Source organism: Puma concolor, chromosome D3 (assembly GCF_028749965.1).
Source record: "Puma concolor isolate L17-30 chromosome D3, mPumCon1.1.hap2, whole genome shotgun sequence".
Lineage (NCBI taxonomy): Eukaryota > Metazoa > Chordata > Mammalia > Carnivora > Felidae > Puma > Puma concolor.
The window spans coordinates 830,966-854,486 of record NC_141678.1 but is presented as its reverse complement, the minus strand read 5'-3'; the positions used below and the strand labels follow the sequence as shown (position 1 = coordinate 854,486).

The following is a 23,521-nucleotide window of genomic DNA, read 5'->3' as shown; positions in this document are numbered from 1 at the left end:
GGAGGACAGATGGACGGCTTTGGAGGTCAGGCCCAGGGGTCCCCAGACAAGATGTCCACGGCCGCCGGTCTCTCCAGCCCCTCCCCGAGACCCTCGGGTCCCCGGAAAATGTTTCCAGGGCTGCAGCCCCCCAGCTACTGAGGCCCTCGGGGAACAGGTACGGAGCATGGAGTGAGGGACCGAGGCCCGGGCTCGGGGTCCCCAGCGCCGCCTCTGAGGGGTCACCCCCAGCCACTCCTCCACGAGAGCTACACGGCACACTCTTGCACGGGACGGACACCTGCTTGTCGTCTCCATGGAAGGCGCCCTGACTCACTTAAGTTTTCACCTGTGGGCTCGGTAACCGTGTGGGGACTCCGGAGGGCCCTCTTCTCGCAGCCTCGTTGTGTCCCTCCTCCCCTTACAAAGACCCCGGTGCCTGGATTCAGGGCCCACACTGATCCCATACGACCTCATCTTAACTGGCATCTGCGAAGACCCACTTCCGGCCCCTGGCCTCAGGCTGCTCCTCAGCCCCCAGTCCTAACACGGCCCCTCCCCCAGGAATCCTTCCCTGGTCACCTCCCCTGCTCACCCCTGAAGCCTCGCAGGCCAGTCCTCCTGGCTCTCCTCAGGCCCCTAACGAGGCACCAGCCACCACACGACACACAGCTTGGCTCCCCCGGGCCACGAGACCCCATCTTGCCGACGGTGGCCTCCGCCTGGGTCATAACCCCTGAGGGACAGCCTCATCTCTTGCGTGGGCCCAGATCCTGGCACGGTGGGGCCAACCGTGTGCCCCACCGACACCTCGGGGTCCTGTGTGGAGGGCTGGGGGCTCCAGGGAGGGCTGGCCCCAGCAGCCAGGTTCCCGACCGACCGGCCTCTCACCAGCCAGCAGCAAGAGCACGGGCACTGAACTGAGTCCCGGAATCCCCGCGGTGACTCAGGAAGTGCGTTCATCTTCAATGAGTGGGGCTGAGCTGAGCAGGCCCTGTTACTCCCCCAAAGGGGGGTTTGGTGAAGCCAGGGAGACCCGGGGCCAGTTCGCCAAGGGCCCTGGACGGCCAGCCGTGGGGGCGCCCCACCTGGCCTGGCCCTGCCCCCAGCCTGCAGGCAGCGGCCCCGGTGAGGGCGAGCGGGCGCCCAGCCCCGGTGGTCAGGGGCCCCCATCCTTGGCCTGCGTGGGAAGGGTTAAGGAGACATCCGGCCCACAGCGTGGGGGCCCGGTGCCCGGGGGCGGGCCTCCAGAGACGTTCCTGAGGACCGCGGCTTTTCTTCTGGGAGACGGTGTGCGGTGTGAAGGGGTCCCCAGAGCTGCCTGCTACTTGGACCCCCCGCTCGGCCGGGCCCGCAGATCTGCACGGGACCCACGACCCACCCCCGATCTCTGCTTCCTTCCCACTGCCAGGGAGCCCCCTCCTCACCCCTGCCTGCCCCTGAAGGCATTTACCCTTCTCTGAGGGACAGGGGTGAGGAGCCTGAGGCGGAAGCGGGTCTGGAAAGCCCAGCTTCACAGGGACAGTGGGAGAGGGCTGAGGCCACCCAGGGCTCCTCCCCGCAGATACAGGTGTCTGCAGGGCCAGGAGAGCGCTAGCTGCAGATGGGTGGCCAGTGTCCCGGAAGGGTCCCTGGGGAAGCCGGAGACCCTGGCCCCTTCGTGACAGCAGAGGCCGGTGGTGGGAGACTAGGGTCTGGGCAGCGCTGCCTCGGGGAGCAGATGGGGCAGGGGTCTCCAGGGGCCTGGGGCTGCTCAGAGAGGAGAGTTGCTGATTGGTGTAGGGCCCTGCCTTCTCTCTGCTCCAAGGCCACAGGGAAGAGGCCAGGGATGCCCAGGGGCCCCCTGTAGAGACCAGGGGTGCCCAGGGGCCCCCAGCAGAGACCAGGAATGCCCAGGGGCCCCGGCAGAGACCCGGGATGGCCAGGGCCCCCCGGCGGAGACGAGGGGTGTCCAGGAGCCCCTGGCAGAGACCCGGGATGCCCAGGGCCCCCTGGCAGAGACCAGGGATGTCCAGGGGCCCCCGGCGGAGACCCGGGATGCCCAGGGACCCCCGGCGGAGACCAGGGGTGTCCAGGGGGCCCCAGCAGAGACCTGGGATGCCCAGGGCCCCCCGGCAGAGACCAGGCGTGTCCAGGGGCCCCCAGCAGAGACCCAGGATGCCCAGGAGCCCCCGGCGGAGACCAGGGGTGTTCAGGGGGCCCCGGCAGAGACCTGGGATGCCCAGGGCCCCCCGGAAGAGACCCGGGATGCCCAGGGGCCCCAACGGAGACCAGGGATGTCCAGGGGTCCCCGGCGGAGACCCGGGATGCCCAGGGGCCCCCAGCGGAGACCAGGGGTGTCCAGGGGCCCCCGGCAGAGACCCGGGATGCCCAGGGCCCCTCGGCGGAGACCAGGGGTGTCCAGGGGCCCCCGGCAGAGGCCCGGGATGCCCAGGGCCCCTCGGCGGAGACCAGGGGTGTCCAGGGGCCCCCGGCAGAGGCCCAGGATGCCCAGGGCCCCTCGGCGGAGACCAGGGGTGTCCAGGGGGCCCCGGCAGAGACCCGGGATGCCCAGGGCCCCTCGGCGGAGACCAGGGGTGTCCAGGGGCCCCCGGCAGAGGCCCGGGATGCCCAGGGCCCCTCGGCGGAGACCAGGGGTGTCCAGGGGCCCGGCGGATACCCAGGATGCCCAGGGGCCCCCGGCTGAGACCAGGGGTGTCCAGGGGTCCCCTGAGAAGACCCAGGATGCCCACGGGCCCCCTGCAGAGACCAGGGATCCCCAGGGGCCAGGCATGAAGGGGGCACCAGGAGGGTTGCTGAAGACTTGCTGCCCTGAGCATTACACCAGCACGCAGGCAGATGGCCTGGGCAGGAGAGCCCTGTATTTGGAATAAACATGGGTGTTTGAAGTCTTAGGGTTACAGCTTTATAAGGAAAATCCTGGGTCTGTGTGTGAGTGCGTGAGCACGCGTGTGCAGGCGCACACCCAGCAGACTGGGGTGGGCTATGAGGTCAGCCAGGAGCACAGCTTCCTGAAGTTCAGAACAAGGGCCCACACGCATGCCCTGCTGGGTGTGGGGCGAGGCGAGGCCCGCCAGGCCCCGCTGTCCCCTGGGCTCAGGCCCCCTCCCAGTGCAACTTTGCCGTCTCCCCGTCAGCTGGGGTCCACGTGCCCCAGCCCAGATCAGGGCCCGCCTTGTGTCCAGCCTTGACCATTAGGATGTGGGGAGGGATGCCACACGAGCTCCTGGCCCAGATCTCAGGGGCCTCAACAACCCTCCTGTCCTTGGGGAGCCCAGAGGCGGCTGCCGCAGAAGCCATCGGGTTAGCGGGCTGGAGAGCAAGAGACGGCGGGGGCGGGAGGGGCCCCTCGACGGCTGTGAGCTGGCAGCCGGGTCAGGCTTACAGCCGTCATGCTGGGAGGCTTCCTTCCAGGTCCGTGCAGAGACAACAGAGACAGGTGAGGTGGCTCTCGGAGGGTGAGGAGGCTGGCCCCAGGCCCCTGCCCGTGCCCCGCCGGGCCACCCAGCGCACACTGAGCTCACGGCGTGTCACACGCTCACCTAAGCTCTCGTCGGGGGGGGGGGGGACAGCCCCCAAAACAATGTGCCCAAGCCCTCACCCCCAGCACCTGAATGCAACCTTATTTGGAAGAAGTCTCTGCTGATGTGATCAAGTTAAGCCGAGGCCTGGCTGCCACACTGATCCCAGAATTTATGAATATATTAGGTTACACGGCAGGGGGATTAAGGCTGCAGATGGAATTAAAGCCGATAATCAGCTGACCTTAAAATAGGGTTATCCCGGATGAGCGGGTGGGACCACTGTCTTCGCAAGAGGCCTGTCGGGGAGGCAGAGGAGCCCAGAGGGGGAGAAAGACGCCTGATGTGAAAACCAAAGTGTCCCTGGAGGCACGGTCACCCCCGGAGAGACCCCTGCACCGATCTGACGTGCTGGCGGGTGTCCACGCCATCCACAGGCCCAGGGCCGTGTGGGGCTCTGCTGCAGAGGCGGGGGCCACAGGAAGCCCTTCTCCCCTCCATCCGAGGGCCCTGGGGGGCGGGGAGAGTAGACCGTCGCAGAAGGGAGACACGGCGCCAGGAAGACAACGTCCCTCGAACCCCCCGGGTCCGCGTGTTGGAGGCGCCTCTGCACGCCTTCGCCCGGTCCAGGACCCCCAGGACGTTGGCGGCAGGCGGCGCTTGCTCCCGCCTCCAGGAAGCGTCGTGTGGTGTCACGGGACCCCTGGGACGGTAGTGACCCCGGGCCTCCCGACCAGAGCGGCCAACGTTTGCGAGCACTGACCTCGTGCTCACACCGTGCTCGGTGCTCCGTGGTGCGTTGCTTTTCTGCCACCGCTAGACCAGCCACCCCGAAACCCGGCGGCTCAGTCCGCCACACTCATTTCTTTCGCTCGTGAACCCGCACGTCTCTGCCCGGGACTCGGTCACCAGAGGAGCTTGGCCAGGCTGAGGGTGCACGTCCGCGGTGAGTGGCTGGGGGCCGAGGGCTTGGTTCCTCCCCCACCCCTGTGGCCTCTCCCCACGTGGGCTGCTGGGGCTTCCTCTCAGCAGGGTGGCTGGCCCTGAGCATGGATGTCCTGGGAGAGGAGGCGTCGCGGGGCCGCTGTGGCCAGGGCACGAGCCCGCCAGGTTCCACTGCACGCGGACGGGAGGAGAGCACACGGGTGGGGGGGCTCTGTCGGCGTGCCTGGAGGGGCACCTGCCGTGCCAGTGTCACCCTGCCTCAGCCCTCGCTCCCCTTCCGAGGCAGACTGTTCCTGGTGAGGAATCGGGGACACAGGGCGGTCACTAACTCATCCGAGGCCACGCGCAGCACGGCACCCCCTGTCCTCAAGGTGGGAAACGACGTTGTTGGCACGGCCCTTGGGTCTCTCTCTGGGGGACCCCCCCCCCCACCGCCTTAATGATTGGCACAGGGCGGGGCCACGCCTCCCTCCCGCCGGCCTCAGCGGCTGCAGCTCACCCCAGAACACGTCGAAAGTCTGCCAAACATACTGCTAAAATGCACGTGGTTTTTTTCTTTTTTTAAAAAAATGTTTTTATTTATTTTTGAGACAGAGAAAGACAGAGCATGAGCAGGGGAGGGGCAGAGAGAGAGGGAGACACAGAATCCGAGGCAGGCTCCAGGCTCTGAGCCGTCAGCACAGAGCCCGACATGGGGCTCGAACTCACAAACCACGAGATCATGGCCTGAGCCGAAGTTGGAGGCTCAACCGACCGAGCCGCCCAGGCGCCCCTAAAATGCACGTGTTTCAATGTCCAGTGAGGCTCTGTGTCACTCAGGTGTGGTGGGCAGGAGAGTCCCAGGGACACCAGGTCCTGCTCTGTGTGCTTATAACGTGAATACGTCAGATTGTCAGGCAAAGGGCCTTTGAAGAGATTGTTAAACTAAGGTTCCTCAGCGGGAGACTGTCCTGGATGACCGGGGGAGGGGCCCAGTCACCCAGAGGGCCCTTACCGTCGGAGGTGGGAGGGTGAGGCCCGGAAGGGGTCGAGGCCGCAGCAGAGGCCGGGGTGACGCAGAGCCGAGGATGAGGGCAGCATCCAGAAAGCACACGGGGCGGGGGGTGCGCTCCGCCCAGAGCCTCCGGAGGGACCAGCCTGGCCCACGCGTGGGCCTCGGACGTCTGACCCCAGACGCGCCGCTCCGAGCCACAAGTCCGTGCTGATTAGGTAGGCAGCAGGGACGGTGACTGCTCCCTCTCTCCGTTCCCCGGAGCATCGTTTCGGGTGAGAACGTCGCCTGAGGCCCGTGTCCCAGTGGTCCGTGGGCTCCATGCCCTGTGCCCTCGTGGACACGGGAACCTCCCTTGGTTTTCTCTGTGTCCCCAGCCTTGTCTCCCCAGCCAAGAGCCCTGCTGGCTCTGCTGGGGTGGGGGTGGGGGGGCACGTGGACAGCCCGGGCCCAAGGTTCGCCCTCACCGTTCGGGGACATACGGGGCCGTGTCCGTCCAGAGAGCTGGGGAGCCGCCTGGCACCCCCTGGTCAGAGGTAGCGGCTGGGACGAGAAGGAATCAGGGAGGCAAAGGCAGAGCCAGCCCTCAATCCCGGCCCTTCTGGGGCCCAGCGCCCCACACGGCAAACCCGGGGAGCCCCGCCACAGAGAACCGCCTCCTCAGCGCCTCCTGCACCTGCCCCCAGCCGCCCCCCAGGACTGACTTTCGGGGGACACCAGGCCTCTCTTGTTTGTAGGTCAGGCTTTAAATTAAGTTTTCATCTTCGTTTAATTACCTTCATCGTCCGCGTATGTGTGTGCTCGGAAATGAGTGGTGCCGAGGAGCAAGGCGAGCACCGGGTCGCCCCGACATCCGCAGCCCTCGGCCTACCCCTGCACGTCCTAAGGCCCACGTCTTGATTTGCAGCGGTGACCAGTGTGCGCCTAAAGCCCGGCATGCACCGGCGCCTCCCGGCAGGCTCGGTGTTTAGTGAGTCATTACTCGTGGGCTAAGGGCCCCGCCTCCCCCGGGCCCAGCCCTTGCTGACCGTTTGGTGGCCCCAAAAGAGGTGTCCATGGGGCGCATGGACTTCATCTGGAAAAAGGGTCTTTGTGATGCAATTATGTTATGAGCCCAGATTAGGGTGGGCCCCAAATCCAGGGACACAGAGGCGGAGGGCACCTGACGTTGAGGCAGAGGTGGGCCGTGGCCACGGGACAAGGATGCCAGCGGCCGGCGGGGGGGGTGGGGGGGGGCAGCGGCCTGTGACACCAGGATCTCAGCTTCCGGCCCCGGAACAAGGAGGGGAAGGAAACTCCTGGGCTCTTCGCCCCCGGGGCTGTGGACACTTGTCTGGGCCGCCTGTCCCGGCTGCCCGGAGGGAGGGGGCGTGGGTGGCGGGCACGCCGATCTGCCCCGGACGTTCCTTCGGCTTCTGTGTTTGAAAGCTTTCATGACGAAGTGTTGGGAAAAAATAAAACTCTCCCGCTCCCCCGCCGATCAGTGGAACCTGAACGGATGTCGAAAGTCTGCAGCGTGAGGGCAGCTAAGTTCTTGCCCGGACGGCCGGGGCCCCACCAGCGGGCGGAATCCAGGCCACCAGACTGTCCCCTGCAGCCTGTGCTCCCCAGCCCCTCCCCTGTCTGCCCTCAGCCTCGCCTTCCTCTCTCGCTCCCAGCCCCCGGGTGCCCAGGTGAAGGAGCTCCTGGGGGCCTGCACCCCAGCCCCGCCTGGCCCCATCGCATCTCCCACAGAGGCTGCAGTGTCCCTGGCCTTGCGAAGCCTCAGCAGGGGGCCCTGTGTCTCCCTCTGATGTGTCCGGCTGGACATTCTTGGAGACAGTCGCTCCAGAGGCCGCCTGTGAAAGCCCCACGCCGGGCAGGGCCCCTCACGTCTTGGCCTCTGATGGTTACCAGCGCCCAGAACGGGGCCCGACCCACAGCACACGCACCGTCACCCTCGCTCATGAGCGGACGCACAGATGAGCAGGTGACCTGGCCTCAGGCGGCTGTGGTGCCCAGGCCTCCTCATGGCCATGTAGACAAGCCCCGTCGCGGGCAGAGGAAGTGCCACTGCCCTCTCTTCACGCCACAGCTGGTGTGGCTGGAAGCCACAGTCGACGCGACCCAGGGCGGCTGGCCTCCTGCCCCCGCCCTCAGAGCCCGCGGCCTCTGCCAAGTGCCGCTCTGGCTGCTGTTCCGTCTTCGTGCAGAATGGCCTGGAAGGGGGAGCACGGGCTGCTGAACCTCAGCAGCATGACTTGCAGCTGAGTGATCCGGGCTCCGAACGTCCGCTTTCACGGGAAGCCGGGCATGGTGACGCCTCCTTGGTGGTCTCGCGCCCCAGGGAGGTAACTGGATAAGGCGCCCAGGGTGCGCGAGCCGCAGAGACTGTCATTGTTACTCCAGTGACCACGTGGTGTTAGACATTTCCTCCTGAACAAAGTCCATGTGGGGGCGGAGGTGGCCTTAACCCTCCTATTCAAACCCGGGGACGGCCACACCACAGACACACTCCAGAGCCTGTGATCCCTCGGGAGGTGGGGGTGGGGGGGCCACAGGGCTGCATGGAAGAGGAAGCTGAGCTGGGCGCAGGTCAGAGACCCGGGGGATACGACAGAAGTTGGACGGGGCAAGAAGGACCCTCCCCGGGGCTCTCCGGAGGGAGCCCGGCCCTGAGGACACATTGATCTCCGATGTCTGGTCTCCAGAACTGAGACACGACATGTCTCCTGTTTGAAGCCACGCGGCTGGTGGCGCTTTGTTACTGCGGCCCCAGGACACAAACGTAGCACCCCAAACCCGCCTCTCCCCCGGCGCCCCCGGCTTGAGAACTGGCCAGTCCTTCCGGGTAGCTTAGGCCAATAGGAAACCCTTAAGGCCTTCCTGCGCGTCTGTCCTCTGGTCCACAGCCAGCTCAGCGGCAAAGGCCAGCGCCTCGCCTGGAGGGGGGTGCCGATGTGCACGGCAGGTCAAGGACGGGTCTCCGACCACGCCTCCCCTCTGGGCGGGCACCGGCTTCCCACCGGGCCTCTTGCCTTTGCTTGTCTATAGGACTTGGTTCCCTCCACGCTGGAGACTCAGCAGCCCCCGGCCGGCCGGCCGTCTGCGCGTGGGAGGCCTGGGCAAGTCTGTGCCGCGATGCAGGCCGAGTTCTAGGACGGCCGGGGTAACCGCGGTCCCGGCGCAGAGCAGCAGACACGAGGCGCCCCAGCTCACGGCCTCACCTGCTCCAGGCGAGGTGCCTCCCAGCGGGCCCTTCCCTGCACGCTCGCCCCCTACCCCTCCCGCCTTATTTCTCTCCGTGGCACCTGACGTGGCATCCAGCAGGCCAGCTGGTGCAGCTGCGTCCCGGGCCCAGAACGCGGGCCTTCGGCAGGGGCTCCAGCCATGTCTGGGCAACCAGTGAGGATGCAGCACAGCCCTGGGGCATCAGGAGGCCCCACACCATGTGCTCCCCGGTCCCCACCCTGGCCCGGAGCACGGACCGTTCAGTGAGTGGCCTGGTTGGATGTGAGGGTAGGAGAGAAACGGGGGGGGGCGGGGCCTTCCAGATTCTAGGAAAGCTGTCAGGTCTCAACAACAGAGAGCAAGGCTGGAGCTGGGCTGAACACGCTCTGCCCGTGCCCAACCCCCCCCCCCAGAAAAGCTTTTGTCACGGGTGTGAGCCAGATGTCACATTTCGTCAGGTCTGTGCAGACATCGGGTCCCCCCCAGGCCGCAGGGACACCCTGCTTCTGCTTCGTCTGGATCCCGAGCATGTGGCAGGGGGCCTCTGAGGGGCTGAGGGCCCCGTCACACGTGGGTCTGACCTTGACTCAGATCACACGGGGCGCTGGACTGTCCACCCATACCTTCCACGTCTGCCATACCCTCCCCACATACTATCACTCATGCTCTCTACACGCCTCACCTCACACAGTCCGTTCCCTCAGGTCCCAACACCGTGCCCTGCACTTCAGAGCTCTGCCCCCTACGGTCCAGCCTGATCCCACCATGCGCCCATCCCCCAGCGGCCACCCTTCATGGAGCCGCACAGCACTTGCTCTACAAGCCCCTCCGCCAGCCGACTGATGTCCCTCTCTGGCCACAGCGCGCCCCCCCCCCCACCCCCAGAGCGCCTGGAAGGACACAGCCTGTGAAACCCTTAAGCAGCCCAGGCCACCCACGTAAACTGTGAGGGTACACAACCCCCCCGGGCCCCCAGGGCCATTCCAAAACCGCTCTTGCTGGAGCAGCAGGCAAGTGCTCCCTGGATTCACCCTCTGTCAGCCTCCGAGGGGCACCTGGGACCGGGAATCGGCGCAGGCCCTTGGGCCCGACTGCCGTAGCCACTGGTGCCAGGAGTCACCCCAGCACCGCCCACAGCCCCCGGAGGGGCCCAGGGCAGCGGGCCTGCCGTCTGTCGGCCCAAGGCCGTCGTGGATGGAGAGCGATTGGAGTTTTCAGGTGAGTAACATCGGTTCGTAAATTTTATTAAATTTTCGGGGCTGGCTGTTTGCACACCACCGTTCCCAGGGCGGGGGCGGGGTGGGGGTGGGGGACGGGACAGAGCACACCATCGTTCCCCCCGGGGGTAGGGGTGGGAGACAGAGCACAACGCTGCTGGAGGGGGGGGCGGGCAGATAATCTGTCCAAGGCGGTTACAAGGGCGGTAACTGAACACCCCGGGGGCTAGACCCAGACCCAGAGAACAGCCTCCAAGGACAGGTCCAGCCTCCCCGAGGGCTCAGGACAGGCGCAGGCCACTCGCCTGTACTTGTCCTGGAACTTCTGTCTGGACGTCCCAGCCTCCAGCCTCACCGTCCTGCTCGGCCCCAGAGCTGACGAGCTGAGTCGGGGGCCCCTGCCCTGGTGGCAGGGCTGGCAGGACAGAGACAGAAGGTGTTTGTTCCCTGGACCGACTGCAGCCCCGTCTCCCCGTCCTTCCCTCCCTGCTCCCGTGTCTCTGCTCCAGCGTCCACGGCCCTGTCTCTTGTGTGCCAGGCCCCCCAGGGTGGCGCCACCCTGGGGCCCCCGGCACCCCAAACACACCTGTATCCCTTTCAAGCGTATCAACAACATCTCTTGGAAAAAATTTTTGGTGGTCAGCCTAGAGTTTGCCACGTGCCTTTACAACGAATCCGGGCCCACTGCCGGTAACCTGTAGGGGTCCCGCCGGCAGTGCCACATCTTCGACAACCGTCAGGAGTCCCTCCCTGCCCCCGGCCCGTGACCTGGTGTCGCTCACGCACCCACAGCTGCACTCACCCGGGTCGGTGCTCCCGGCTCCGTCCCGAGGAGACCGAGATCTGCTGGATCAATTAGGAAGAAGCGAGGACTCGGTTTGGTTTGCTTCTCCCCAACACGCCTCCTCTCTTAGACCCAAGTCCCTGACTTCAGTCGTCTCCCGGCGCCCGCATCTTCCTGCCTGTCCTCAAGGTGCCCAGTGGAGGAGCCCGACGATGCTTCCATCGCCACACCTGGCCGTGTCCCTCACCCTAGGGCGTGGGCGTGATTCTTCGTGTTCTACAGATGAGGAGCCCAACACCCAGACCGCTAGTGCTTGAGGTCATCCACCCGCAAAACGTCAGGCCTGACCTCAGCCGTGCTCGGCCTCCGGGGAGAACCTAGGTGTCCGCGAGGAACGAGCTTCAGCCTGTCCCAGCCCTGCCCGGCCCTCCGTGGAGTCACCATGGACGCGCCCCCGGCCTGGTGCCCGCTGTCCTCTCCGGGACGTGGGGTGTGGCCTCCTCCAAGAGGCTCATAAAGTGACTGCTGAACCGAGTGGTCGGCTGGTGCAGCCGTTGCCGTGGAAAAGTTCGGGGCGCGGGGGCTGTCTGGCAGCCTGACCCCCCCTGCGGCCAGGCCGGGCTGCTGGCCCAGCCCCCAGGGCGTGCGTGCGGCAGGGAACCCGCTCCGGCCAGGAGCCTCCCCTGGGAGGGGCAGACGGGGCTCCCTCCCTGCGTTTGATGGGGGCACGTAGCCTCTTTGTGGGGGACAGGGGCTCTTTCTGCCTGCTGCCTCCCTCCCGCATTTGCTAAAGGCCCCTCAGCCCGCTTTGAGGAGCACCCCCACCCCCCCGTAAGTACAGTCTCAGGGGCCCTACCCTCACCATGGCCAAAGCCAGGTCTGGTAAGTCAGTGGGCGCCTGTGTCTCCCCCATTCATGACCTGGATGGCCCAGGTACGGGCAGGTAACCTTAGTCAAGCCAGCAATGCCCCCGGGTCAGTGCAAACAATCAGGAAGGAACAGCTGAGCACAGAGCCAGGGAGATCCAGACATGTTGGCCCAGGCTGACCTCTGGATTAAGCCATACCTGAAGCCAGCCTCCCTGACATTCCCATTTGCCTGTGCTAGCTAACATAGTTCCGTTTTCACTCACATCTGATGGGCTTGGGTTTTTCACCGAGTCCTCACTAATGCCCTTTGGCTCCAAAAAGATCCGTGCAGGTGAGCTGTATCCTGGATCCACGCCCCGCCCCCCGCCTTCGCCGCCCTGGGAGACTCTGAATAAGTGACCCCCTGGGGGCCTTGGTCTCCTTTGCCATGGGGACTGATGCCGCAACGCCCCTACTCTGAGTGTTCTCCACTTCCGGGCTGTCAGGACCTCGAAAGTCCTTCCTTGTGACGCCAGCCTCTCTTCACCTTAGAAAAGTGGCAGGACGCACAGATGACCAAGGAGGGCTGAACACCTACCTGTTTAGCACAAGTCTGAGCCTCCCGCCCCGCCCGGGCGAGAACGGCGCCGTCTCCGTACGTAACCCGCCGGGAAGTTCTTCGCGGTGACCACCCTCACGCTCCATCTCGGCCCAGCTGTCTGCCCCGGAATTCACTCCTCGCCTCGTCCTGACCCTGCCGTGGAGTTTCCCGGGCTGGCTTCTGCCTGGGCCCAGCCTGTGGGAGACTCATGTGGGAGACGGTCTGGGAGCCTGGCTAGGGGCTCTCCCACACCTCAGCACTTCCTCCTCTGGCGCGGGCGTCCGGAGGGGGCGCTCAAGGGACGGGGAAGGGGCTGCTCCATATCCAGTTTGCCCTGTTGGAGGAAAATTCTACCACCGCCCCCAACTGCCTTATGTGAGCCAAGTCCTCCGGTCCCCACATCGCGTGACATCAGGAGAAGTGATACTCTAGAGTAGGTGAGCCTGAAGCCAACATACGGATCCCCCAGCAAGGGCTCGTCCTAGCTCTCATGTTTCCAACGTGCTCCTCTGACTCTCCCCGGGCGGTACAGCACGGTTACTTGACATCTGGGCTGGAGGCCCGTGTGGAGGAGGAATCTTCCCTGCAGCCTCACACTTCATTACCTCCGACTCCACTTCCACCCTCAGGATGGTGGTGATGGTGGTGATTTGGGATCCATAATGCCTAGGTTCAAATTCTGGTTCATGAATAAAAGTTAGGTGACTGGTCAAGTTATTCGAACTCATTTGCACCAGTTTCTTCATGTAGAAAACGAGGATTAAAAAAATTGATGTAATTGGGCTGTTGTGACAAACGTCTAGATAGAAACATGGTACCTTTGCACTTGATAAACACTAAAAACTGCTAACTGTTACTGTTATCATCATCATCTCCCTATCAGTGTTTGATCCAGGACGGGCACGAAGCCCAAGTCAGTCCAATCAGAGTGAACCCTGGGATTTTAGTAGGACTGTCTTGCTGACAGAGTGTGATCCTGGAGCTTTGGGTGAGGGCCGCGTTGCCACCCCAGGTGTGAGCCTGGCTAAGAACAGGGCCGACACAGAGGACAGTAGGACGGATGGAGGCGGGCGGGGTCCTGCTGGCACCATTTGAACCCCTGGGTCAGGCTGGGTTTACGCTCTACAGCCACAGGAATCAAGTCTCTCCCTGTTACCTAAGCTGGTTGAGTTGGGTTTATGTCCTTCCCAACAGGAAGGGCCCTATGCAATTGCCACGAGCCTCTACAGAGGGCAGGTAAGACTGGGAAAGCTGAGCCAGGCAAGGCCTGAAGAGTGAGGTAAAAGGGGGGGGCTGGCACCGGGTGGTCACGCGGTGGCCAGGCTCCTGAGCGGGGCCAGCATCGCGCCCACGCTGGTGGTGCTCTGCACAGCTCCAGGCATGCCGAGCACTTAGGCTCCAGCCTGTATCCGGAGTGACGATCCTCAGCCTGAATCTCTAAAGGTCATCTCGGAGCAGGCTAAGTCATGGTTTGGGGAACTCTCTGGAAATACCTGAAACGAGGCCTGGAGAGTAAACTGAACAGGCAGGTAAGGGATCCAGCACCACAGACGCCTGTGCAGATGGACAGGAGACAGGCAGGCCAGGCACACGGGGGGGAAGGGAAGAGGGAGGGGTGGGGACTGCGGCAGAGGAAGGTCCCATCTGCCCGCGGGTGTTCAAGCACCTTGGCGAGCGACCCCCTCCCACCAAACAGGCGAGCCTGCGGCGGAAATCAGATCAGGTTCGGAAGCTTTGAAACGGAGACTCCGTGTCCCAGGCGGGGACGGTGTCTGGTGTCTCCCACAGAGGGCCCAGCGCAGAGGGGGTGCTCAGGGGGAACGCTGACCTGAACCACCCTGAAACTCAGACCTTGCCTGATCTCCGAGGCCCCAGAAAACAGAGCCTCCGAGTGTGAGTCTGGCAATTTACAAAGACAGGAGCAGCAGCCGGTGTGCATCGGGGCCGTCCACACACCAGCACCGTTACCCGCTGCTGCAGAGGTAGCCGCTGGCCCCCCAGTTCCCGGCTTCCTCTTGTATCTGGGGGGCTCCTGTGGCTGCTCTGTCACGTGTCACCTAGGGGACCAGGCATCGCACATCGGGGGGCTCCCTCTGGGCTCCCTTTCACAGCTGGGGCCATGGCAGACGCTCCATGTTCCCGGACCCCTGAATCACCGCGTGGAGCAGAGCCCCATCGCCTCCTCACCCCCCGCCCCCGCCAGGCGAGGGGTACACAGTTACCCAGGCAACCAGAGCAGGTGGCCACGGCGTAGCCCGGCCCCTCGCAGCTGCATTAGGTGAGCCGTGAAGCAGGAAACAGCTAGCAAGGAGCACTGATGCCGGCAGCCCGAGGTGCCCTCACACCCACGTCCCTCACCCACGCCGAGGCTGGGCGTCTGGGAAAAAAAGAGCTGGCAAATACAAATGCTGTCCTGCCGGACCTCAGAAGCCCCACAGAGCTCAGGAAGCATTTGCCGGATAAACAAAGACACAAAAGCCAGCCTGGTGCCTGACAGCTGCAGGTGCCCACTCCCTGGGGCCACTGCCGGCCAGAGCAGCAGCCCTGCCTGAGGGCAGTCAGGGGCCTGGGGAGGAGGATCACGCCTCGAGGCACAGGGACTAGAAAACCCGGCCCCCCCCCCCCCCCCGGGCCCTGTGGCTTGCACGGGCTTCTGACGGGTGACAGGGTCGTCTCAGACAGCACTCTGCTGTGCTTGTGGCGGAAAACTCAACATAAACTGGCCTGAACGAAAAGGGAATGTATTGAATCGTGTGTCTGTAAAGTCCATGGGACGTTCTGGCCTCAGGCACAGCGGGATCCAGAAGTTAAAAGCGTCTTCAGGACGTAGTTCCGTCTCCTTGCTCAGCTGTGCTCCGTGTGGGATCCCTTCCGGAGTAGGCACTCCTCGCCTCGCGATGGCAACGTGGCAGCCATTAGCCCCAGCTGACACCCACCTGCCTCCAAACCCTGACGGAAAGAGTGATCGTCCCTTCCGAGGATGGCCACCCACGCCTGGACCCATCACCGGGGACAAGGAAATGGGATTTTTCCATTGGCAAAACTGACTGATGAGCTTACACCTGGAGCCAGGGATGGAATTAACACCCCCCTAATTTCACCAAATGGGTATAGGAGAGAGTGACGCCAGAGGAAAATGAGGGCGCTGTTACCAAATCAGCATGATGGGGCAGCGCGCCCTGTCCCCAAACAGCCATACACACCCTGCTCCCCTGCTCCCCTAGCCCCATGTGTTCCCTCAGAGGCAGAAACCCCTTGACCACAGGAAAGATGGCCGTCTTCCTTTGGCCTTATGACGAATCACACTTGGTTTAAGGCAGACATAGTAAAGTCCTCCCCCACCCCGCCCCTTGCCAGATTTTCATTTTCCCAGCCCCCTTTACAACAATTAATGTCCACGAGACTACGTTCTGATCCATGAGAACTCCTGGGACTGGCACCCAGTTTGCTTTCCTCTCTGCGTAGGCCTTTGGAGTGCGGACATGACGACTGGTGCTGCAGCAGCCATGTTGTATCCGTAAAGCAGCAAGTAAGAAAAGCAAAGCCAGTGCCGGGAGCAATGTTCTGTTTCTTGCTTGTTGCGTGGGTAACATGCAACACTTTTCTGGTAGGAGACTATGAAGAATTGCTATTAAGAATCAGTTAACACCACGACCTACCAACTAAAAGTCTCGTAAAGGTTAAAAGAGTTAACATGAGGAAGTGTTTGGAATCATATCTGATAATAATAAGTTCCCAGCAACTGATAGCCGTCAGTATTATCAGCGTCATTATTGTCACACGGCCACACGGCCCCACATTCCCGCCCAGCTACCGTCCACGTCATGTTCTCCGTCATGTTCTCCCTCACGGTCACACTCCCTGGAAGAGGGGTTTGTGCTTCCTCGCTCACTTCCACAAAGTCAAAGGTGGCTTTGTCACCTCTGCCCTGCGGAAACTGAAAGATGAAAGGAATCGGTAACTTGGAGTGCAATGATCTGCTAAGTACTTGCCTCGGCCAATCGCAGGGCCTGGGGGGCCAGGTCTGCCTCTCTTGAGATCACCACTCCCTCCCCGGCACAACATAGATGTTCCGAAAGTCGCCCATGGCTTGCTTGTCCCTATAGCCTAGGCTGACAGAGCAGAAACGTTTCGGTCCCCGAGAGGTGGGCTCAGCACAGTCTATGCCCAAAGGCACCCAGCCACCTTGGAGGAGCTACTCAAGGCCTTTCCCCACATGGCTGCCTGGCCCCTCCATGCCTCACCCCCACCTGCACCTGTCAGCAAGCCCACAAAAGTGCTGAGAAACAAGCACCCCAGGATCCTGGCAGCTTTGGACAACCCATGTCTATGGTTCATATTTCTGAAGGTGGGCTGTGCCCATTCATGTCAACTGGACTCATTCCAGGGTGAGGCCTGGGCACCGTGACCACAGCATTAGTCCCTGGTGTCTGGGACCAGCGGGCCAGCCTGGTCACACCCTCCTCAAGGCTGTGGCAGAGGCACAGGACAACAGGCAGGAACACAAGGTCTCTCAAGTCTGGGCTCAGAGTGGGCACACAGCTGCTTCTATCCCTGCCATGGACCAAGGCAAGGCGTGGCCAGGCCCAGGTGGGGGCGCCAGGCAGGTACAAGCCTGCGGTCATCTCCCGTGGCCACAGACTGGGTGGCTTAGAACGAGAGACACCTGCTCTGTCACAGTTCTGGAGATGGAGGTCCTAGATCAAGGTGTCAGCCAGGCCGGGCTCCCTCTGAAGGGTCTGAAAAAACTGTGACCATTGACCTTGAACTTGGCAGGCCGACGCCACGGCAGCCCTCACCTCCCCAGGCAAAGCCAGTCTCTTGAGCCGGTCCTACTTATGGCCCAGGTATACTCTGAAGCACCACTGTGGACTCAGCCAGTTCGGGTTTGGGTTTTCTGTCGACTTCCACGGTCAGAGCCCGGTGAGTCCAGGGCGTCTGTCCCTCTCCTGCCTCTCACAGGCCCAGCCTGCTGTCAGCACCACTCAGACCACGCAGGCCTGGACCTCCCTGCCCTGCAGACACTGCTTCCTCGCAGCAACCTCCCTCTCCTGGCCCGGGGCAAGGCCGGCTGGAAAGCACCGTCCAAGGACAGCCAGAGAGCCTCGATGACCGCTCAAAGCACACTTTGCTTACGCCCCCCTCTGTGCGCTGGCACCGAGTCGGGCCCAAGGCTGCTCTTCTGGAACAGACGCGCTCACAGAGGAGAGCAGGAGAGGGCACTCGTGCTGGAGAGGTCTCGGGGGTACCGTCTGTGGGACTGGGTTCCTGGCCTGCTATGACAGAGGGACCAGGCGGTGGGGACAGGAGGCTGGGCATGGGCCTGTCTCCAGGGTGGCCGGCAGCTGCTGTGAAAATACTCCAGACAAACCCAAGCCGCCTCCACCCACATGACAACTACCCCACAGAGCCCTCACCTCATGGGGACCGGGAGGTGGCAGGAGGTGGACGGGAGCCCTCTGGCTGCAGGCCTGGAGCTGCCCTGGCCAGCTTGGGGGCAGGGCACCATGGATCCCAGCTCCGTGTGCGACTGGGGCAAACCTGGGTGCCTTGCAGGCCCTCTGGGGTGAATCGGCCCTGCTTTCACGTCTGCCTGTCAGGACATGCCGGTGGTTTCTCATGCGGGGCTCCCTGCTCAGCAGGAAGCCAGCCACTGGCCTCCGGGAGGGAATGCGGTGTCAGGACCGATGATGGAGGGTGTGGATGGGGGGGGGGGGAGGGGCAGGATGTGGGGAGCCCCCAGGGCAGGAGCAGCCTCAGAAACTGACCACAGAGCAGGTCCTGAGGAGCAGGAATTAGGGGAAGGGGAGCATTTGGGATGGGTGCACCCCAAAGTTCAGTCTCTTGAATACAGGGCTCAAGACAGATTGGGATTCCAGGAACAGGCTGTGACAAATGGGAAAATAGTCCCCACATGTTTACTTCCTCTGTCACAGAGCCACACCCATTCCCTGCCACGTGACTCTGCATTACCAGCCCCCCCCCGCCCCCCCCTCAGTGGCAGGCACGGGCTTCCGACCGACCGTGTGGGACGGTCTCGGCCACCTGACTTGCTTGGCATCGTATATGAACAGACAAGATGCCAGGCTTAGAGAAGAGGCTTTCAGGGTATCTGTGTGGTTTGCTTGGCCCTGCGGGTTTGGCAAAGAGAATGACCCATGTAGCTCATCTCTTGCCACCTGGGTCCCAGAGAGAGAGAGAGAGAGAGACAGGGAGAGGAGAGAGACACTTGGGGGTCTGAACCCGACCCACGGCCTGGAGCAGAGCCCCTCAGGTCAACCTACAGCCCTGGGAGCAAGAAAAACATGTTGATGTTTTCAAGTCCTAGGGCTTTCTGAGCAGTGTGTGTTCTAAGCTTTTCTCCCAGGAGCTGTCGTATCTGCCCACCCTTGGCTAGGGGACGGCTAGGGGACAGAGGGGAATGGCTAGGGGACGAGGAGCATCTCAATGAGCTAATCCCCCCCCCCCCCCCCCGCAACCAAGACTGCAGCCACAGAAATGGTCTCAAATACACTGACGTGCCATGACCTGAAGGAGGTGGGACGCATACCAGGAAGGCTCTGCAGGGTGGACCAAACCTCTGGTTCACAGATGCGGCACCAGGGGCCAGCCTGTTAGCCAGAACACGTTTTCCAGCTGTCACCCTGCAAGCAAAAAGCATGTCTGAACCCCAAAGGAGCAGCTGGCTCTGGTGATTTATAGGGCCTGAATCGGATCTGTGAGAGCAAATTGAATTTTGAATACAATTTCATGTCAATTAAGTTTGCTCCCAGCCTTACAGAGGAGCAGTGACTCTGAAGCAAAACCCAACCGCGAAGATTGATGGGGCTGACGCGGCCGGGCTGTCCTGGAAGGAGCTACTTGTCGGCAATGCCTCCCGGAGCTCTGCTGGGGAGGGCGCAGTGCCACGTGCAGTGACCAGGTGAGGGCTGGGCTTCGGGGCCGCAGTGCTGGGCCAGCGCTCCTAGGGCAGAGGGGGTGGAGGGGTGGAGGGGTGGTGGCGGTGGAGACAGCGTTCCTGCCTGTGGGGAGGGGAGGACCCCTCTGCCCTTATTGCACTGGGAAGGACGGTCCTCAGGGATGCGACGAAGGGACAGCAGGGACCTGGGCTGGCAGTAGGGCAGAAGCCAAGCCCCAGGGGCCTGGGAGGGAGCCAGTGAGATGCCCAGAACTAGGGCAGAAAGAAGATGCAGGCTATCACGGTCATCAAGAGCCCGGCCCTGGTGGGGATGGCCTGGCAGAGGTGGGGGCAGGGGGTGAGTTCCAGGATCCCGTCCTCAGGGACGTGGGCGGCTTCACATGAACAAGGGGCGGCACTCATGTGCAAGCCCTACTATGTGCCAGGTGCTGCGGTGGTGCGGAAACCTGTGTTTCCCCAAGTGTGCTCCCCAGACCTGCCCACTGCAGATTCTCAAGCCCCACGTGGGACCGGATGACCCCGGAACTCCGGGGCCCGGAGATGTATGCCCATGAGTCTCCCAGGCCCACGTGGTTGACAGCTTCAGAGCTGGGGAGCTCTCTGAACCCGCAGACAACCCGCTGCAGGGAGCAGGGTCATCACCGCCCGCCCTGTTCAGAGCAGGGACCCCGGGCCAGAGGAGTGAGATTGTTCACCCAGTCTGCTTCTAGGCCTGCCCTGCCCAGCGCAGCCTCATTCTAGGAGGGTGGGGAAGGGGAGACGGGAGAGGTCCCATAGAAAGCGCCAGGCTGGGTGTAGGTGGGTTTCTGTACCCTCCAGAGCAGGTATGGAGCCCTTGGAACAGGCCATGGACCCAAAGCCTGTATCCAAATGAAATCCTGAAGCGCTATCCTGGGACACCCTCCCACACCCACATTTTCTGGTCTTCTGTCTTCGGGGGGGGGGTCTTCTGTCTTCTGTCTTCGGGAAGAAGAAACAGAGACGTTCGGGTTCCATTTCTGTCTTCCTGATGAGGTTCTTACAAATCACTAGGGATGATGCTGACGGAATTCAGAGTTTTCATAACAAAACCCGGAATGCGAAGAAGGGAAGGGGAGCCCTGCCCCCACCCTAGGAAGGTTAGGAGGGGGGAGGGGAGGGGCCGGGGTGGGTTGGAGGCTGGCAGTTCAGGGGCCTGAGAGTCCTGACCCTGCACCCAGAGTATGTGGAGCTGCCTTCCCAACTGCCCCCAGGGACAGCCCGGCCAACAGGGCCCCCAAACCACACACCTCCCTGCCCCTCCCTGCCATGTCGGGATCATACAGACTAAAAGCCCAAGCTCCTGTACGGGAGGACAGTAGAACATCCCTCCAGCCTTGCCCAGGGCAGTGCTTCCTCATCAAGCAAAATGGCACCTTCCAGAGCTCATCCATTGTGTTTCCTTCACTCTCCACGCACACCAGCAAATGCTTCCCCGCCTCAGTGCCTTTGCAGAGGCTGTGCTCTCTGCAGGGAAACAGGGTTCCCCAGTTCTGTGCACGGCCAGTCAGCTCCTTCCCATCTTGCAGGTCTCAGCTCAGATCCTCACTCGGAGGCATTCTGGGACCACCCAATACTCACTTCCTATGACAGCTCCCTATTCAGTTTTCTTCATGTTATCATCAGATATTATCTTATTTGGCTCGGTGCTCATGTTCCCTCCCACTTCTGAAAGGGCCATCTGTCTCCTCCGTCACAGCATCACAGACGGTGCTGGTGCCTGGACTGGACGTAGTGCATTTGGTAAATATGTGCTGAATGAATTAATGAGCTTACGATTGAAGAAAACGGACGGCCTCTCCCCACCTGCGTGTCCCTCCTTACCCCAGGCGGTCTCTTGTTGGGGAAAGAGGAAGCTCACCGTTCTATGTAGCTTTCAACTCTTCAGCCGTCCCTTCCCCTCAGTTCCTGCTCCGCTGTAGCACTCAACCCCTGCGGCCCAAACTGCTATCTCTATGCAAACCAGGCAGCCCTGTGGCATCAGTGAGGCAGTCTCTACGGGTACATTCTGGGTTCCTCTGGCCTTGGGAGAGCCGCCTTACTGTAAAGTCTGAGCAGCCTGACCTAGAACCGCAACAGGAAGTCAGGGCTCCACCTGGGCGGGGAGCACTGGAGGCTGCCTGGAGCTGAGAGCCTGCAGGAGACCCCCAGGGAGAGGGGCAGGGGGCACACGGAGAGACGGCTTAGACTGGGGGACGGAGTAGTGGAAGGCTGGGAAACGTGCACTGGGCCTTCACACACTCGCTCTCTGGGCCGCGGCGGTCCCTTCCCCTTCCACGCACATCCCTACACACGTGGGCAGGACTTCTAGGGTCTGCGAGAACTCCTCCAGTAATACCCCACCCCCGCCCCCATATCAGCAGTGGCATTGATGATGCCCTCCCCATCGGGAGCGGGGACTAAGAAGCCCCATGCTTCGCACCCCACCACAGCCCCCAGCCCGGGTGTGACGGTGAGCTTGCCCCATCGGCCCACGTGTCTGGTTTGGCTGGAGAGGCCCCACTTTTCCGGCATGAGACCCAGCCTGGAAAGGCGCAGAGACCCCCTGGACCCGGCACCTCCCACGTGAAGACGCGCCAGTCCAGGTGCAGGCATAGGGGCGGGAAGAGGCGGGGCCTCCCAGCTCCCTCCCCGAGAGGCGGAGCCTGAAAGGGCGGGGCGGGGCCTCGGGCGAAGGGGGCGGGGCGGGGCCGGCCTGGGCGGGGCGGACGGCGCCCGGGGCGGAGCCTTGGCGCGGTAGGGCCCGCGGCGCGCCGGAGGGGGGCGGGGCCGGGGCGCGGTCGGGGCGGGGCCTGGGCGGGGCCGGCTCTGGGCTCCGCCGGAGCGCCCACTTCCTCTGGCGCTGGCTGCCGGGCGGAAGTACGTCAGTTGTTATCTGCTCCAGGCTCCGCCGCCGCTGCCGCTGCCGCCGCCGCCGCCGCCGCCGCCGCCTCAGCCTCACGAGCCACGGCGCCTCAGCTCGGGACCCGCCCCGCCCGCGCTCCGCCCGCCGCCGTCGCCGCCCGCCGCGCATGAGGCGCGCCCCCGGGGCCGCGGCCGAGGGCCGCTGAGCGCCGGCCGCCCCGCCGATGCGCGCGGCCGCCCGCGCCGGGGCTCCCAGGCCGCGCCGGGCCCGGGGCTGAGGAACCCCGCGCGGCATGCCCGGCCCGGCCCGCCGCCCGCCGCCGCCCAGGGCCCGAGCCCGCGCGGCCCGCACCGAGCCCGGCGGCGCCGCGTAGCGCAGCGGCAGCGGCAGCGGGAGCCCGACGGCGCGGCCGCAAGGTCACCGCGCACCATGGAGGCCAAGGTCCGCCAGAGCCGGCGCTCGCGCGCGCAGCGGGACCGCGGCCGGCGCCGGGAGGCGGCCCGCGACGCCCGTGACCAGAGCGCGTCGTCGGGCGACGAGACCGAGCCCGGGCCTGGCAAGGAGAACGCGGGCCTGCCCCGCGCGCCCCCGCCCCGCGCCGCCGCCGTGCGCCCCCCGCGCCGCCGCCGCCGCGAGTCCAGCTCGCAGGAGGAGGAGGTCATCGACGGCTTCGCCATCGCCAGCTTCAGCACGCTGGAGGCCTTGGAGGTAGGTGGGGCGGCGGGCGGGCGCGCCTGGGGCGGCGGCACACCCACCCCGCGGGGCCGCCCGGGGCCCGCGCGCCTCGCAGGTGGCTCCGGGAGGGCCCGGCAGCCTGCGGTGGATGCATCGGGTGTTGGTGTCTGGAGCTGCGAGCGAGAAGAGTGTCTAAATTACATTGTCCAAACCGAAGGCCGTCTGGTTGCACACTCGCCTGTTTTCAGCTGTTTCTTTTTCCAAAAATCTCACTTCATCCGGCTCAGGACGTGCCGGGGAGGGGAGCGCTGCTGGCGGTGGTGAAGGCAGTCGTGGAATGGATACTTTGAGGTTCTTCCTGTTCCTTTCGTCCTCCTGGAGGTGTTTGTTTAGACGGAGGGGGAGGGGTAATATCTAAGACCTCCCTCCCGGTTGTGTCTTCACCGGCTGGTAAATAGGGTGGCAAAAAATATTGCTTGTATGGCCGAGTTATCCTCGGAGTTATTTGTTCAGCAAATACTGCCCTTCTTGCATGGACCCAGGTGAGTGGAGAAGGACATGAATGCTGACTGTTAGAGATCTGGCGAGTGGGGCGAGTGGGGAGCCCCTGTCTCCTAGAGCGATGTAGGCGTGCTGGCCAGCCCCACACCCTGCAGGGGCCCCATGCAGCTCTTATTTGGAAAGGCCGGCATCTGCTGCGTTTGGGGTCCCAGAGATGGCTCAGTTCACAGCCCCCTTCCTTTTCCTGGGCCTTGGGGCCAGTGGCCTGGGATCCCCAGTCAGAGGCTGAGCTTTGGGAGAGGGGACAGGCCTACCTTGCAGGCCCCTGCAGCGCACCCTGTCCCTAAGGTCCTCCAGGTCTGTGGACAGTCTGAGTGTCAGAGGCTGGCGGCCAAGGAGAGGTGGCCCAGGGACAGGTTTGCTGCTTTCTGTCTGGGCAGGTGGATGCACAAAGGCGGGGCATTTAC

General features: G+C 63.6%; 1 protein-coding gene and 1 long non-coding RNA gene across 12 annotated transcripts in view; both read left to right on the top strand.

Annotated features, from left to right (window-relative positions):
* Window positions 1-9,065: 9,065 nt before the first annotated feature.
* Window positions 9,066-12,947, top strand: LOC147575215 (uncharacterized). The gene is made up of 3 exons (XR_015242140.1): window positions 9,066-9,864; window positions 10,778-12,661; window positions 12,794-12,947. It is a non-coding gene; the product is annotated as an uncharacterized LOC147575215 (long non-coding RNA).
* A 9,152-nt stretch (window positions 12,948-22,099) lies between these two features.
* Window positions 22,100-23,521, top strand: part of FBRSL1 (fibrosin like 1) — a 79,433-nt gene continuing 78,011 nt past the window's right edge. For 4 of the 11 annotated variants that reach the window (XR_015242139.1, XM_086681366.1, XM_086681364.1 and 1 more), the window contains exon 1: window positions 22,150-22,586. Coding sequence is in view for 10 of the 11 variants with exons in the window: in XM_086681366.1 (XP_086537492.1) it covers window positions 22,308-22,586 (279 nt within the window). In the remaining variant the exon portion in view is untranslated. Of the gene's footprint in view, window positions 22,587-23,521 lie in introns of all 11 variants that reach the window. The other 7 variants (XM_086681373.1, XM_086681372.1, XM_086681370.1 and 4 more) reach the window with 7 other exon arrangements.